General features: G+C 36.4%; 1 protein-coding gene across 1 annotated transcript in view; it reads right to left on the bottom strand.

Annotated features, from left to right (window-relative positions):
- The window catches only part of CORIN (corin, serine peptidase), a 111,423-nt gene that overhangs the window by 35,165 nt on the left and 59,513 nt on the right, over window positions 1–16,745 (bottom strand). The window contains exons 6-10 of the mRNA XM_036382834.1: window positions 12,042–12,155; window positions 7,312–7,419; window positions 5,669–5,779; window positions 4,928–5,044; window positions 1,780–1,878 (exon numbers count right to left, since the gene is read on the bottom strand). Of these exons, the coding sequence (XP_036238727.1) occupies window positions 1,780–1,878; window positions 4,928–5,044; window positions 5,669–5,779; window positions 7,312–7,419; window positions 12,042–12,155 (549 nt within the window). The remainder of the gene's footprint in view (window positions 1–1,779; window positions 1,879–4,927; window positions 5,045–5,668; window positions 5,780–7,311; window positions 7,420–12,041; window positions 12,156–16,745) is intronic.

Genomic DNA, 16,745 nt, shown 5'->3' with positions numbered 1-16,745 from the left:
GACAGAGACTGCACAATTTCTCTGTATAGAAAACAGAAGCCAGGATCTGCTTTTAATTTTTTTCATTGTTTACCAAGATCTGAAAGAGGGGACAATTAGATTATATATTGCACAAGCATTGAGCAAGAGACAGTCTACATGCTAATAATTTAATTTGGGTAAGACATAACTAATAACAAATTGGAATGATAAGTAAAGACAAAACAGATGCAACAGCTGCAAGTACATATGATTATAAATATATTAGAGCTACATACAAAAATTTTCCAACTTTTGGGAGTTTATCACAGCAAATTTTGAACTAGCCAAGTATTTTGGATTTCTAAAAATTGTATAGCTTTTGTATTTCTTCTCACACTGGTATTCAGAAATATTTATTTTTCAGTTTTCCACCATAACAGAAAACTACAGACAGAATTTCGCTTCAATTCAGACTGAAATTTAACTTTTTATTTAGCAATGAGATGATTGTGAAATTATTTAAACTTATTAACTCTGGATATATTGAGAAAGTTTTCCACAAAAAAGTATACCATTCAAAAGTAAAAGAATGGATAAATTTGTCTATTCTGGGAGCAAATATACCTTAATATGATTAATATTCTCTGTTAGCCAGTTGCTAGCATCAGTCACTAGAACAGTGTGACAACTGTGTCATCCCATAGCCATATCTTTGGGAGAAGCTGGAAGAAGATCCAACAGCCAATTATTCAGCTAATCAGCAGAACTGGGCACTCTTTATTGGTCTGGCATTTAGTGTTATAACTTTTTTTACTATGTACTCCTAATCTGATCATCACAAAGCTCATTTTGCATCCAGCTTTTCCTCACTGCTAAATCCTGGCATACTACCAATACTGAACTGTTTTTGTTGTCCCAAACCACTCAGTCACATCTTTGGGGTACATGAGGTTCAATGACTTTAACAATTCTCTTCACATTACCTCCATTTCCTTTCCTTCATGATGAACTATCCCTTGTCCTTCCACACTTTTGCCTGAGATGCCCAGATCAGTTTGGGCTCATCTTTTGATTTTGGCCAGTAAACATCTTTCTTTCATGTGTACAGAACTTTGCACATTCATCAATATTTCAGGATGACCACAAAATTACATGCAATATTCTAAGTGCTTGTGTAACATAACATTATTCAAGATTAAAGGGTTGAAATGTACATATACCATTCTATTTTATTATACTTTGTATTTATATGGGTTTAAGTGAATTCTGGAAGAAAATCTAGTCTACTGAAATGCTGCTGGAGGATAACTCTTTACATGTTGATAGCTCTTTTCAATATGATTATAGTTTTCATGCTGTGTTTAGAAAGGTTCCATTATGTTATGTGCAAAAGTGTCACTGTAGGTTTGAAAATAATAACATTGACTCTCACATGCAATTCTTGATAATCCAGAGAGGAATAAACAGAACATATGGTCCAGGGGAACATCTGACTCATTTTAAGTAACCCAAATGTTAGTCTTTCCTTCTGAGTCTGTCCTACAGCTTAAGAGGTCCTGCTACTCCCTTATCTACAATACATTTGACAGAAGAGAAGATTAAAATATCTCAATGTCAAATGCTATCAATCCTAATACATCAATAATCAAGAGCTTTGATGACGTATTTTCTTCAACATTGCCCTTGTCAAAGCTTAGTCATTAGACATCTACATTAGCTAGAAAATTGAAGTATTACTTACTGTGTTCTACCCTTCATCCTCATTATAAACTGGAACACCCTAAAAGAGGAACAGTATGAAGCACATGCCCTACTTACTGCAGTTTGCCTGGCTGTTCCTCATCTCACAGGGAGAAGCTCCACAGGGATCAGGGCAGAAAGAGCACCTCTGGTCTCCCTCCTGACAGAGGGTTTGATCTGAGGGAAGTAGAAATGTACTTTTCAAATTACTTACCAGACTAATAAAAATGACTGGAGCATAATGAGAAAGTACACTGTTCACATAAAAATTAAGTATTTCCTTTACATATTTCAGTAAGTACCCAACACCATTTCAAGTGCAGTAAGGAAGAAAAGTGTACAACACTGTTCAGTTCTCACTTCTCTTACCCCTCTGTTCAATATAAAAAATTATATCCCAGTTTCTGAATGAGAGACATGGATTTCTGAAAGACATTTACCATGCAGAATATGAAAAGTCCTGCAAATCACATTTCAAAAAGAACAATAGGTCCTTGCTGAAGAGAACATTGTCTGGGAATTATTCTTCAATGCCATTCAGTTGGTCTGCTTCTCATTTTATGATTTTTTTGGTTGACAATATAAGGCATCCTAAAGAAAGGTCAGAGACGAATACTAAATGTCCTCCTTTGACTGGTTAAAAAACAAACAACAACAGAAAGAAATCCAATAATGTTATGGTCCTAATAATGGACTTCAGAATAAATAAAACCAGCACTTCATCAACAGTTTCTGAACTACTTGAGTAGTTACTTTATCTGACAAATCCCTGGTCTTCTCTCTCTCATAGTTGTGCTAGCTCCTTTCCAAACCATTAAATTCTCTCTTCCCTGAGCAAAAGGAGTCCTTTAGTTCACTGTTCTGTAAGGAGAGACTAAATAGATGGTGTTCATCATCTTATCCTGTTTAAAATAGCTTATTGCCCTGATTGCTTAGTATTTGTATTGCACTACTGCCCATGAACATTCATCATTCATCCCTCCACTGGACATACAGAAGGTGCTGAAGAATGATCTAGTTTCAATACCCTTGACAACAATCTTGTCTAATTGATATAGTCATATCTATCATATTATAAAGTAGATTTACGTCCATTCATACATGTTATATATTGAAGCAACAGAGGTAATTTCTTTGCTATAGTGATTGACAATCTTATTTAACAGCTGCATCTGACTGCAAAATGGAACTTGAAAGGCAGGAAAAGCCTTTTGACTTCTAGAGCTATCCCAAATATTTACGTTGAAATTATTTTTAAAGTTTGCTCCAACTCCTTCCTATACTTTAAAAATCCCTGTGCTACAAGGTAGATTCTTTTGATCCTAGCACAAATAATGCTGAATTTCTACAAACACACTGTACCCTCTCTTTTGAAGAGATCACAGAAACAGTTGTGCATACTTCTATGCTGATTTCTCATATTTACTGTGTTTGTAACAAAACCAGTACTCCAGACTCCATCAGGCCTAACTCTGCTGACTCTGACAGACATATCCAAAATTTTAGAATTTTATTTGTAGAGCAGAAAAGTCTTTGTAATAAGTGAATGTCCTACTACATTCTTTTGCAGTTGCTGGAAACAACGAAATACATTAAGAAATACAACAGTACATTACAAACAAGTATTCTGCCTTGCTTTTGCATGGACTTTGCAGGGAAATAAAGATGAATGAAATCTAAATTCTGCCAACACATTCCCATGCAAATTAGGATGGATGAGATATGGTTGCCTAAAGAAAGAATTTTTCTTGACACAATACTGAAAAATACTGGATAGAACTTTTGCACATTGAAGAATTAATAACAAAAATTAGGCAAATGTTTGTATTTAAAAGCTCTGCAGTTTAACGGCAAGCAGAAAGATCTTGTATCATGTAGTGATAATTATCACCCCATACTAGTGCTTGAATATTTTAACCTATACCTGTTCATCATACCAAAAAAAGATTTTTAACCATTGCTTCAACATCAAAAGGGAAAAAAGAGGCAGTGAGAACAAAATACATCACTGGCTTCTAGCCCACATCATGTAAGACAAAGGAAGGATAAAAGAATTCATAGGATAAGACTGAGACTGGACACCAAAAAAGAAGAATAAAAGGTGAACATTTTGTGAAAGTGCACAGTCAGAACTGTGGAGAAAAACTTGTTTCTGCGTTTTAAGATTGCCACAGTCACAACTAGAAGATACTTCATGCAAGACCTTTTTATAATGTCAACATTAAAAGTGAAGAAAAATAATAATAATTTTTCTGTTTCAGCTTCTCAGGTATTTTTTTGAATGAAAGTACTTAAATTGGAGTAGGAAGATCCCAAGAACCTTCTGTGAAAAAAAGGGATTGAGTAACATGCTTATGAAAGGATTTCTTTTAGACTGGTTTCCTAAAGAAACAAGGCTGATATAATCACACTGTGTATCTATTTTATGATAACAGGTCTTTTCTACTCTAATAACTATTAAATAGCCTGTCCTATTAGCACTACACTTGCCAACACTAGCTTTCTGCATAAGGTTAACTATTTAAATTTATTTAAAATAATAAATTTTAAATTAATTTTTAAAAGACATCATTAATAATTCTTGCATTAAAGAAAGGCTGCAATCTGAACCTATACCTTACCAGGAATAAGAGAATTACATGTGAAAAATACCTTCAAATTTTGAAATCATCATAACAACATTGCTTTCTGATTGTCTTTGGCAAACCATGTTCTGGGGCTCAAGCCATTCCTTAGTTTCCTCTTCTCTCATAGAGTCCATAATAAGATAGCTATCAAGCAGCTTTGAGAACTCATGTTCTCATAAATTTTCCTTTAGTCACACTAAATCATTAGTTTACTCATGAAAACATTCTTTCTCTGATTCCCAAGTTCTGATAAAGAAAAGGATTTTAATGAGAAAATTCCTCCTCAAATGACACCAGTTCCTGTAATAGTAGATTCTCATTGCTCCAAACAATGTATTTCAAGTAACAGCTAATTATATCAGATAACTAAATACTGTGCTAAATATCACCCCCACTTCTTCACCTTTTTTAATAATTTTAAGTACTAAAATAAGTCTGCTTACAAATGCCTGTGTGAAAGCACACACCAAGCAGCCTTAGCAAGAGTTATTTGAAAGGTAAAGAAAGTCATTTGTCAGATAGCTTTAGCTAAAGGCACTGTGGAACATAGCAGTCAATGGTAGGTTTAGTGAGAAGAGTAAAATGAGGCATATCCTTACTTTCACTGCAGTTTTCTTCATCACTTCCATCTTTACAATCATTATCTCCATCACACTGGAATGCACTAGGAATGCACTGCCCATTTCTGCACTCCACCAGACCCTGACTGTGACATGCTAGAGAGACAAAAAAAATATTAAAAAGACAATATTCTGAGCTCAGTGACAAAAATATTAAAAAGACAATCAATGAGCTCAGTGAAGCTCTGCACTATATCTGAACATCACACAGAAGTTATTTTAGGAGGAGCTGATAACACTGCTTAGCACTGGAGATCAGGAGGTATTTCTCATTATGTGTCAGCTAATTTTCCAATAGCTGCACTGATCTTTACCTACAGAGACTGACACTATCAATGTCAGGCATTAGCAACAGCCTGAGATGAAATCTTAGCTTCCCCAAGGAAAAAAAAAATGCACATAATTTTCACTCATGTACTGGGAACATTACAATTAACAAAAAGCTAATTCTGTAATTAACAAGAAGCTCTAACACAAAGCAATGCTTTACTTCTTAACAAAGGCAACAAATGTTTAGTTTGCTGCTGCTGTCTACTGAAAACAGACATTTGTCAAGTGTGAACTCCTGAAATAAAATAAGTTTATAGTTTTGCCTTAGAAGAGAGCACACTAGTTATCTTACTTTTGTGGGTGTTTTGTTGTTGTTGTTTTTTGGGTTTTGGGGTTTTTTTTTTAGTTTTCAAAGAAAGAAAAAATAATTTAGAGATTAAGGGAACTTACAGCAATTGATCTCATCTGATTTGTCTATACAGTCATGGTCACCATCACATACCCAATCAGCTGTTATACATCTCCCCTCTCCACACTGGTGATGTGTCACTGGATTGCAATCTACATAGAATGCAAATTTGAAGAAAGAAAAAGGATGCTAAGTTACCATTTGTATATTTTATATTACTGATCCATTGTTCTATGCTTATTAGCTAATCTTATTAATGAGGCTTTTTGCATTAATAAATTATATTAAGAAATTATTTCTATCTGCAGACTTTTATTATTAATTGTATTGCCTGTATAGTGATGCACTCATTCCTTCTCCCAGCTGCACAGCTGTGACTATTTGTAAAGAAACAAGTTTCTAAGATTTGTTAAGCCCATTAGAAGATCTGGCATAGATCTTCTATGGGATCTCAGGGAATGGTTTCAGTTAACCAACATTTTCAATAACCATCAGAGAAATTAATTTCCTTCATTTATCTTTTTACTAAGAAATTTAAAAAATATTTCTCAAGTCCAGAAACTCTATTTTTTGCACGTACTTGGAATTTTCCATAAGAATTATCTACAAAGAAATTATTCTAATTGTCATCTTACTCTTTCTACCTAAATGCACAAAGAAGAGCATTATGCTGAGCACACTGACTTTATACCAAAACAGAGAGAACAGACACAGTCCAATCCTCCAACTCTGCTATGAAAACCAATTATAGCATATACAAAAACTTAGATTTTAAAAATTATATAGAAAAAACCTATGTCAAGGTAGGAAAGATAGGAGAGAGACCAACATTTAGAAAAACTTAATCACCTTTAAACTAAGATTATTTATGAAAAAGAACACACTAAATAACCAAAACGGACAAGAAAATATTGAAAAGTCTTAGAGTGTGCTTAATTTGAAGAAATTTTAAAAAATCTCAGAAAAAAATGTGCCTTGATTTTCAGTCTTTATATTCTTTGTGTTCTTCCTTAGAAAAGCAAATGGAAAAAAGGGAGAAATCATATTTTAATTGTTAAATATTATTTTAGAAAACTTAATTGTTCTCAGGTGTAGCAACAGAACCAAAAGTTAGTAAAAATAAGGCTTTCTACATTTCCCAATATTTACATGCTAAGATTATTCTTTTTTAATGTCAAAACTTCATTGATTCTTCTATGGAAGCTAAGTATAGGTAGATACATATGGTAGGTAGGTAAGTGTCATGAGAACATGTAAAGTTGATTGACAAGACAATTTGAAAGAAACAGAATTTGATAATCAAAACATACAACTTCACTATCAATCTTATATAAAAACATTTCAGCTATAAAACAGTTGGCACCAGCAGTGCCTTACTGTAGTCTGCTTTACTCTCAATTAAAACCAGTCAAGCTAGCAAGGAAGCATCTTTTGGAATTAGTTTAAAGCAAGTTGAAAATAGCAGTATTTCTATAAATACCAAACCCTTCAAGATTTGGATTGATCCAGAACTCTCCTTTAAACCTTTCCAAATTTCATATATAATCTATGAGCTGTTTTCACTGTGTTCAAATGCAGCAAGAGCAGGGTATATTACTCCTTCAGTAGTTTAAGGAAAAGGTTTACTGGGTTAGGCAGTCCTGATATTTTAAAGACTTTAGAAAAACACATAACTTTCATTTACCACAATTTTGCTCATCACTAAGGTCTCCACAGTCATCGTATCCATCACAAACAAAGGTGTAATTGAGGCATTTTCCCGTGTCACAACGAAATACATCATTGCTGCAATCTAAAAAACAAAGCATGTGAAATGTTAAGGTTGCATTGGAACATTCATATGAACTATGAACCCTGTACTGACTACACACCAGATTAGCTAAAGAGACCTTACAACTTACAGCTCGGCATTAATACTGGTGTTTACCAGTTTATGAGAAACTAATCTGAAAGAATATGAAAAATCAAAAGCCATTTTTAGAAATTTTTACTCTCTCCCTGCCAGGTGTTTTTTTGATCAATACCATAAGAGAATGCTCTGGCTGCACATAGGGACCTAAATGTTTAAATAATTTATACACACAGAGTTCTCAAGAAATGTTGTAGGCATCACCATTGCAGATTACTAGGAAAACCCTGACTACCTGATGTGGCTGTTAAGTGGAGATGAAGATTCTAACAGCAAAACAAGATCCCTAGACCCTACTTTTGAACTTGCCTTTGGTCTTACAAAGGTTTCAAATGAGCTTTATGCTTAACACACTTTGGAGCTCAGGAGATCTAGCCTGGTGCCTTCTCATCAAGGAATTCTTACTGTCAGCCCTGGGTGGGTTCAACATTTTTTCTCCATGACTGGATGCATCAGTAAAGCCTGCCAGATATTCTCTGAGAATAACCATAACACTTGAATAATATCAGGTTCAATAAAAACATGGAATCTTTCTTGTAGTTGAGAGGGTTGAAGAGAAATTATGGTTTGTGGTATGGTTTGTAGAATCTGGTCCCATCAGTAATAACTTTTGATTTCAAGCATACAGCTAGGAAGGGAGTAACTCAGTTTCACTGTCTTCTTCTAGACTTTTCCTCGACCTCTAGCTTTCCAGGGAGAATGCCAAGATACAGAACAACTGGGTGGACAACACTGCCTTCCTGTTGGAGCTAAGCCACTGGAACCAAGGAAGTCCTTTGTGCCCATTTTTTACTGGCATATGTGGGCATTTTAAATTAATTATTCCCCAGAAAACAGAGAGAGAGCCCAAAAAGCAGGGACTGGAACCAAAGTGCCACCTTTCTTCTGAGATGATCAACCGCAAAACAATAGAATCAGGCTACCACTTCCCTCTCTCCTCTTGTAACTCCTGTGTTCATGATTGCACATTGGTTCCCCTTTGAAAGCAGGGTGTCCTTCCAAGGATATTACACAGTGAAAGGTGCAGAACTCTTCCAGAAGGTGCAGTGGGGTTTCTACCCCTTCAGATCAAGTGTTTCACTTCCTAGGTGAACAAAACTCTGGAACTTGAACATGAGTCACTTCCTGTCCTTCCCCTATAGAAGTATTAGTGCTTTCTTCAAGTTTCACATTATCTTAGAAGGTCCAAGCAAATTTATACCTTAATAAGAAGGAAATGCTTCAGGATATGAAGTAAAATAATATGGCTGAGCCAAGAGCCACATACTTTTAAGCTGAATGCTTAATTCAGCTTCAAAAGAACCATTATTCATAAAACAGGGAATAACAAAAACCCCACACTAAATGAAAATAAATTTAAGTTCTTGCTTCCTGTAAGCAGACAAACACCCCAGCTGAGAGTAAATTCTAAACATCACTTGTTTTGAATATGCAACAGCATGAAGTACTCTTGGCAACCTTTAATCTTATTGATCAGTTTGTAACTCTGACAGTTTCTGTGCTTCTTCTACTGCTCCTCCTGCAAATGAAACAAAACTATTTGTTTCTATGTTATTTCCTCTGGATAAATTTACTGTTTAATTTCCATTCATATTCCCATTCCTGTTTCCATCCATACCTCTGAAGCAGCTGCAGTGTCCTTCAGGGTAGACAAAACACAGGCCCACAAAGACAGGGTAAACAAAAAGAATACAAACTTCCTTGCAGGGAAATAAGACTCACTTGATGAAAATCTAACAGCCTTAATATACATTTGCTTCAAGATATTGGCAGTAATGCATTGTAAAGGTAGCTGGTTACTCTGTTAAGTAAGACAGGCACCTGGCAGCTGCCACTTGCAAAAGGCTCAACTTAAATTTTATAAATGATGGGGATATCCCCAATTTCACAAAACTAAATACAACGTTACTTTAACTAAATTTTACTGTACTTCACAAAACACAGATGAAGCCTGGTGAATCTTTTGCATTCAACAATTTGGCCCTGAGATAAGCTCAATTGTTTAAAGCATGGTGGAAAAACCAGCGCGGCAAGTTTGATCCCTTTATGATCCAGATCCAGAAGGACTGGCTGCACATGGGTGTGGGCAAACCCCCACAACATCCTACCCTCTAAACTGGAGAGAGATGGATTTCATGGGTGGGTTGTTTGGTGGATAAGGAATTGGTTGGATGATCATGTCCCAAGGGTCAATAGCTCAGAATCCCAAAGGACATCAGTGACCAGTGGTGTACCTTGGGGCTCTGTACTGGGACCAGTGTTACCTAATGTCTTCATTAACAACATAGATGAAGGGATCAAGCACAGCCTCAGCAAATCTGCAGATGAGAGGAGAGATGGTATGCATGTCAAGCTGAGTGGTGTGGTTATCACACCTGAAGGACAGGATGCCATACAGAGGGACCTGGACAAGCTCAAGAAGTGGGTGCATGGGACTCCTGTGGTCTAACAAGATCAAGTACAAGGTGCTGCACCTGGGTCAGGGCAAACCCTGGTATCAACACAGGCTGGGGGATGAATAGATGGAAAGCAGTCCTGCCAAAATACTTGGGGCAACTGGTAGATGAGCAGCCGCATATGACTCAGCAATGTGCACTTGCAGTCCAGAAAGCCAGTTGTATCCTGGGCTGCATCAGAAGCAGCATGGCCAGAAGGCTGAGGAAGTGATTCTGTCCCTCTGCTCTGCTCTTGTGAAAGCCCACCTGGAGTGCTGCATCCAGCTGTAGGTGCCACAGCACAGGAAAGACATGGACCTCTTGGAAGAGATCCAGACAAGGCTACAAAATGACCATAGGGATGGAACAGCTCTCCTTTGAAGAAAGGCTGAGAGAGGGCTGCAGTTGTTTCTCCTGGAGAAATAGTGGCCTTTCAGCACTTTAGGGAAGCTTATAGGAAAGATGGGGACAGACTTTTTAGCTGGGCCTCTTGTTATAGGACAAGGAGTAATAGTTTTAGAAGAGAGTATTTTTAGACTAGACATAAGGAATATTTTTTTCACAATGAGGATGGTGAAACACTAGAACAGGTTACCCAGAGAAATGGTAGACACCCCATTCCTGGAAATATTCAAGGTCAGCTTGGGTGGAAGTCTGAGCAGCCTATTCTATAATTTAATGAGGTGATTTAAGACTTTGAGAGGGGCAAGGACTGCAAGAAACACAGCATCTTTCATCAGGCAAGCTTTCAGGCAAACAGGTCTTCCTTCAGTTTTGCTCTTTCTGCTGTGTAATTCAGGAAAGTTTTACTTGACCTCCATACCTTTTCCACAACTCCTACCAAGCATCCTAATGAAGGCTGCCCTCTGCATATAAACCCTGTATCATTAAACACACAGGTGTCCTTTCAAAGGTAATACCAGCTCCTGAAATTTATGCTTGTTTTTTCAAGACATGTAATATGTCTTTTTCAAGACATTCTTTTACTACTAATTTCTTCCTTTCCCATTTCTAATAGAACTTGAGAGCCATATTCTCATAGGCATTTTTAAATTTTTTAGCTTACTTTAAATCTAAAGCTAATGCTGACATGAAAAATTGGAAAATAAAAACAGACAATAATTTTTACATAATAGACATTATCTCACCCTCCAAGAAATGAATTGTAGGCTATTAAAGGAAAAGCAAACTCTAGCCTTATTCATATTGAGACCAGGAGGAAATTGCTGTCCTCATTTATTCCTTGGAGTACCCCTGACAAAATCTAACAACAACTTCCTTAAAAGCAGCTCTGTGAGTCTTGGAATGCCCAGGCTCTTAAATCACTAATAAGAACTAATCTTTTGAGTTGAGTCTAAACTGCACAGTCTGACATTTTTCAAAGTCTGAATGAGAAATCCTGTTTTGTGGTATCATGTCCTGTATAGTCCCCATTTAGTAATTTTTCCACATCTTCCTCTGTTCTTTTTCTTCTTGCCTTCTCATTGTTTTCTTAAGGTACATTTGCTCCACTTCTCTAAAGTTGTCTGTAGTCCAAGGTGTTTTGTTAACACAGAAAAACACATAGGAGCTCTAAAGACATGCTCTACCACAGACAAATACATAAAAATTAAGCTATCACATATGTACATTCTACTGCAGCACATACTGGGATTAATTTAAATAAATCACATCCAGGGTTGAGACCAAGAGAACTCTCTAAACAGATGGTCTTGTATCTAGCCTAAAATCAATGCCAAGGCCCAGGATAAAGCTACAACTAGCAGTTTGCAGCTGATTATCAGAAGTGCTCCTTTCTGATTTACACTACTGATACATTAAAAAAAAAAATCCCAAACAAAAAAACCCAAATACTTCTTACTTCCACAAAGCTCCCTCAAGGCATAAAATTTGATAGATCAAAAGCACATGCTGTGGCCTTAGTGAGCAAAGCTAAACATAGTCCAAATGTCAATATATGCAAACACTATGCAAAGTTCCTGTTTTGTGCCAACAGCCTGCTTCAGCTTCCAGGTTTCCCTGAATGGATTCAGTACTTCAGCAGAACACTGCAAGGTTTAAGAAACTTACTACAATGGACCTCATCACTCCAATCATCACAGTCATTGTAGCCATTGCACTGTAGTTTCCCTGGGATGCAGATCCCATTGGCACACAAGAAACTCTCCTCTCCTCCACACAGTGCTGTAAGAGAGCAGAAAACACAGAATGTGGAGAAAAATCATTAGCATCAACACTACAAAGTTAGTGATACTAGAGTCTTACAAATGTTAAACTGATATTCAGTATTTCCCACAGGGATTGAAATGTATTTCCAATTTGGAAAACATTAGGATAAAGCTCACAGGAACATCACTGAATGCAAGAAGGTCAAGAGGAAAACCTAAAAGAGAAAAAAAATCTCAATTTTTGAGATAGCACAAAGCCACTTAAAATTTCTATCAGTGAATGACCCATTTTAAAAGACCTCAACAAGCAGTCATGAAAGGACTACTACACCTGTTAAATCTGCCCTGGGATGAAGAAAGGAGCCTTACATTCTCATGCGGAATATGCCCAAAAAATATAACAATTTCTGCTTAAGACTGGCTTTACTGTACAGCCCTTTGATACTCCTCTCATTTGCCAAACTAATAGTTATACAGTGGATGCCTTGAGGTACCACTTAGCACTGGCATGCTTCTTCAGTGCTTTTCAAAAAAGACAAATAACTCCAGCTTGCACTGGCTGCACATTAAACTATTTACCTAGATTTTTAGCTTTATTTGTGGTCCTAGAATAGCAGTCTTTTCTATCACACTATGGCAATGTCTCTACACACAAACACACACACACTCTCCGCACCTTCATTATTAGTTTTAAATTTTGTCAGCAGGAGATTATTTTTTTCAACATATTTACCTTCTTTTCTAAGCCTCACTATTATTTTATTATCCACAAGAAACAGGGCAAACTTAGAGTTATAGTCAACTGAAACACACACTCTTTATGGAAAATTCATTGGTAATAAAAACTTAGGAATAATTTCAAAATCTTTTCCATGACATTTCTAGGTGTACTGTTCACTTGGACAGCAAATAATTTTGATTTTGCAATACAAACATAATTTTCTAGTTGGATAATAAGAACATGGTTATTGCAGTGAAAGCTGCTTATGCAATGTATTTTAAAGGACGTAAACTCCTAATGCTAACTTTATTGAACAGCGCCCAAAATACTAATTAGGTGCCCTAATACTAATTTAAACCAAAGATTTTCAACTGGTTTGTGCCATTTAATGTTTGTGACTCTTCATCAGCGAGAAGGTAGTGCAAAACCACCAGTGTCATCCTTTTGCACACCCTAATGATGCGTTCCTCAGTAGGTTCCCTCACACTGTGTGCTTGGACACGTTTCCTAACCTCTCACTGAAGAGTAACAGCCTCATCAGAACTCTTTTTGGAAGAGTTTTGGAAGGGTATTATGAACTGCAAAATACAATAGGCTTAAGACAAACATGAGATCAGATAACAGTCACAGTCTCATTTCAGAGCATGAAAAATGAGGCAATGAGATATTAAAGTGAGCATTATGAGGACTAATGAATAATAACATCTAAGACACAAAAATCGGCATGTGATTTTTTTTTGGAGGGTAGAGACTGATGTCATTTTACATGTTGAAAGAACAGCTCTTGTTGCCTTTACTTGTAGATGCAAATGTCTCAATTGCAAATAAACTCCAGCTATACAAATGAAGAGCCCAGTTAGCTGGAAGTGTTCAAAGAACAACAGAGAAATTTTTTATTCAAGTGCCTTGTTCAGCATGATCATTACAACAGTGACAGGGCAAGAATCTCATTTCACAGAAAAATGTCACACTTCATTATGAGCTAATCTTTTTATTTCTCCAGTTCCCTGCCCTATACACTGCACTTCCTGATTTCTGCCGTCACTAAGCTCTACAGGGCCCCCTGGAAACAACAGACCTCCTTGGTATGGAAGTAGTAGTTCCCTGGACACCTGGGTTTTTCCCACAGATGATGATGTCAGGTAAAAGTACAATATGACAGCATGATCAAAATTTTGTAATTCATTCTACAAGAAAGGCTCTTAGAGGTTGGAGAGGCAACTTTAACTGATGGGTAATCTTACATTCTTATAACTTGGCTTTTACACAATTTCCTTCATGTTTAAAAAGGAAAAGAGCATATATAGCTCAAAAAGAACCATCTTCATTTGCTTTGATGGAGATCTCCATCAAAGATCTTCACTGGTACTAAGACAGCGAGAGTAATGGATTCCTATCTTTTGTATGAACTGAGACAATGGAAGTTAACAGCAGGAATATCTGATAACTTTTCTTACAGATCAAAAGAGAAAAGGTTCCAGGGTCCTATATTCATTTCTGGGCTATGAAAAAGTGTGTTGAAGCACTTATAAGTCATCCTGACTCTGCCTCCTTAATACATCTCTGTCTTGTTCTGATCGTATCCCAAACCACTTCTCCATTTCTGCACACCTAAAGTGAGCATTTTGTTGGTTATCTTGTATGTTATACAAAAAACAAGAGGAAGAGTGAAATTAGTTTTCTTTATGTCTCAGTTTTAGCTTCCAGCTGCAATCAGATGGAATCTTTAGAAATTTTAATCTCACCTCTTGCAGTCTTCTAATAGGTAATGACTGGATATGTTTGGTCCAATCAGTGCAGTGTTCAGGGCAAGGAGAGTACAGACATCATGGACAGTACCTCCAATTAATGTAATTTCTGCTTTCTACCAAGCTTGTGCAAGAAGTTTTCAGCAGGTTGAAAACCGTTCCATCATACCTCCAAAGATCAGATTTTAATGGAAATTATAAAAGCCTTATCTAATGCTGTAAAACTATCACTTTTCTTGAATGCTAAATTTTGATCTGGAACCTAGTGGATTTAGGTATGCAACCATTTATAAGACTTTACTGAACACAGGCTACACACTCAGAAACCCTGGTACTATATGAAACAAAGTAGCAGCAGAAGAAGAAATAATGTCTGAAATAGATGTCTGAAATAGGAAAAACACAGACCATTCCACTCAAAATTATTACAAATGGCAAAGGTGTTATTCTAAAGAAATATGCTGGGAAATGTTAATTACTGATACCTCTGTAAATAATTTACACATTTTTTAGTAAAATCATGCAAATATACATACACACAAACTCCCGAAGAAGAATGTTATGTAAAATGAGCCCAGATAAAATGGAAGCAATCCTTGCTAACAGAGAAACTTGCTTGTTTTAGTCCTTACCCGGAAAGTTTTACAATCTAGATTAGCTTCCAAAATCCTGGCCTAAACACCAGTGGCAGCAAAAAGTGTTTAATTTCACCTGTGTCTGGTGTACTATCAAAAGTGTCTTTGAGGAGGCAAGACCATTTATTTGATGTACTTTCCAGCTAGATTACTGGAATGTCATCTATAGAAGATTATGTGGAAAGGTCCTTGGAAAGCTGCAGAGAGCACAGACTGAAATAAAGATTATTTTACCATCCTCAAGACTGACATCTGGTTGCATTTCAAGGTATAGCAATAGATAAAGCATTCTACACAACTGTGAAGATGACCATGGAAAGTGCTGCCAATTTTTTTTTTTAAAGCAAAGAGGAGACCACATTTACTACCTAATGCTATAGAAGAAGTAAGAGGTATTAAAACAAGCAAAAGGCAGTGCTCCTCATGCAATACACTGACAAGCTGTAACATTCTGGAGCACAATACTATGGATGCTAAAACGTACACAGACCCATGTAACAAAGGGACACATTAATAGAATAAAAATCTATGGCAGGTCACAAATTACAGAAGAATCCTTGAATCTCAAACAGATGGAAAATGCAGGAGAATTTGGAAAAGTACTGCCACATAGTCTTGGCCTGTTCTCCTTTTCTGGGCATTTGATTTTGTCAGCTTTTGGAGTCAGAATTATAAAACAGATGCGCTTTTTCTTTACCCAATATAGTCATAACACCACAATGGAACACAGAGGAATCCCTGTATTCTCTCACTTTTAGATTTTCATCACCTGCTTCCTATACCATGTATGTACCCTGCAGTACAGTGTATGCATCTTGTTGCTCTCAATTCTAGAAAGTTTTGATCACACTATGATCACAATCATGGAATTAGAAAAGCTGGCAACTCCTTACCCCCAGGTAATTGTTCATTTCTCTATTTCCTTAGGATGCAAAATCCTGTGGGAGAAAAAAGACAAAAGACCTTTTTCTTTCACTCAAGTGATGTGGCCTAAAAAGGCCACATAATAAACTCCAAGCTGGAAAATAAACAGGCAAAAAACAGGAACACAGGCAGAATAGGAGAATAAAAACCAGAGAAAACAACAAAATATAATGCAGGATCAACAGAATTAAAGAGTGATTTGGTGGGGGAAATAGTTTAAGCAACTGTGTGTGTTTCTTCACATGAAACAATACGACAACCCTGAAAAACATTTTGTTTTCCTTAAAAAATTATTCCACTATTGCTGGTTTTGCAGCTGTTCAGCATAAATGTTACACATACACAAATCATCTTTTCATTACATTAAGTAAATGCAAGGGCACAAGGAAAGATAGTGCATCTGCCTGATTTTAAAAGCTTTTTCTCAGAAAAATTATCTACTGGATGTATATAATTATACTGCCTATTGAAAAATAAATACCTGTTGCAATCAGGGATTCGAACTCTCTACACAAATTATTCCTCAAAGATAATTCTATTAATCAATGCCAGTTCGAATGAAGCTAGGGGTGACCTAA

The sequence above is a fragment of the Molothrus ater genome, chromosome 4, assembly GCF_012460135.2.
Source record: "Molothrus ater isolate BHLD 08-10-18 breed brown headed cowbird chromosome 4, BPBGC_Mater_1.1, whole genome shotgun sequence".
Classification (NCBI taxonomy): Eukaryota; Metazoa; Chordata; class Aves; order Passeriformes; family Icteridae; genus Molothrus; species Molothrus ater.
Note: the sequence above shows the minus strand (reverse complement) of the source record. Positions and strands in the feature narration are given on the sequence as shown.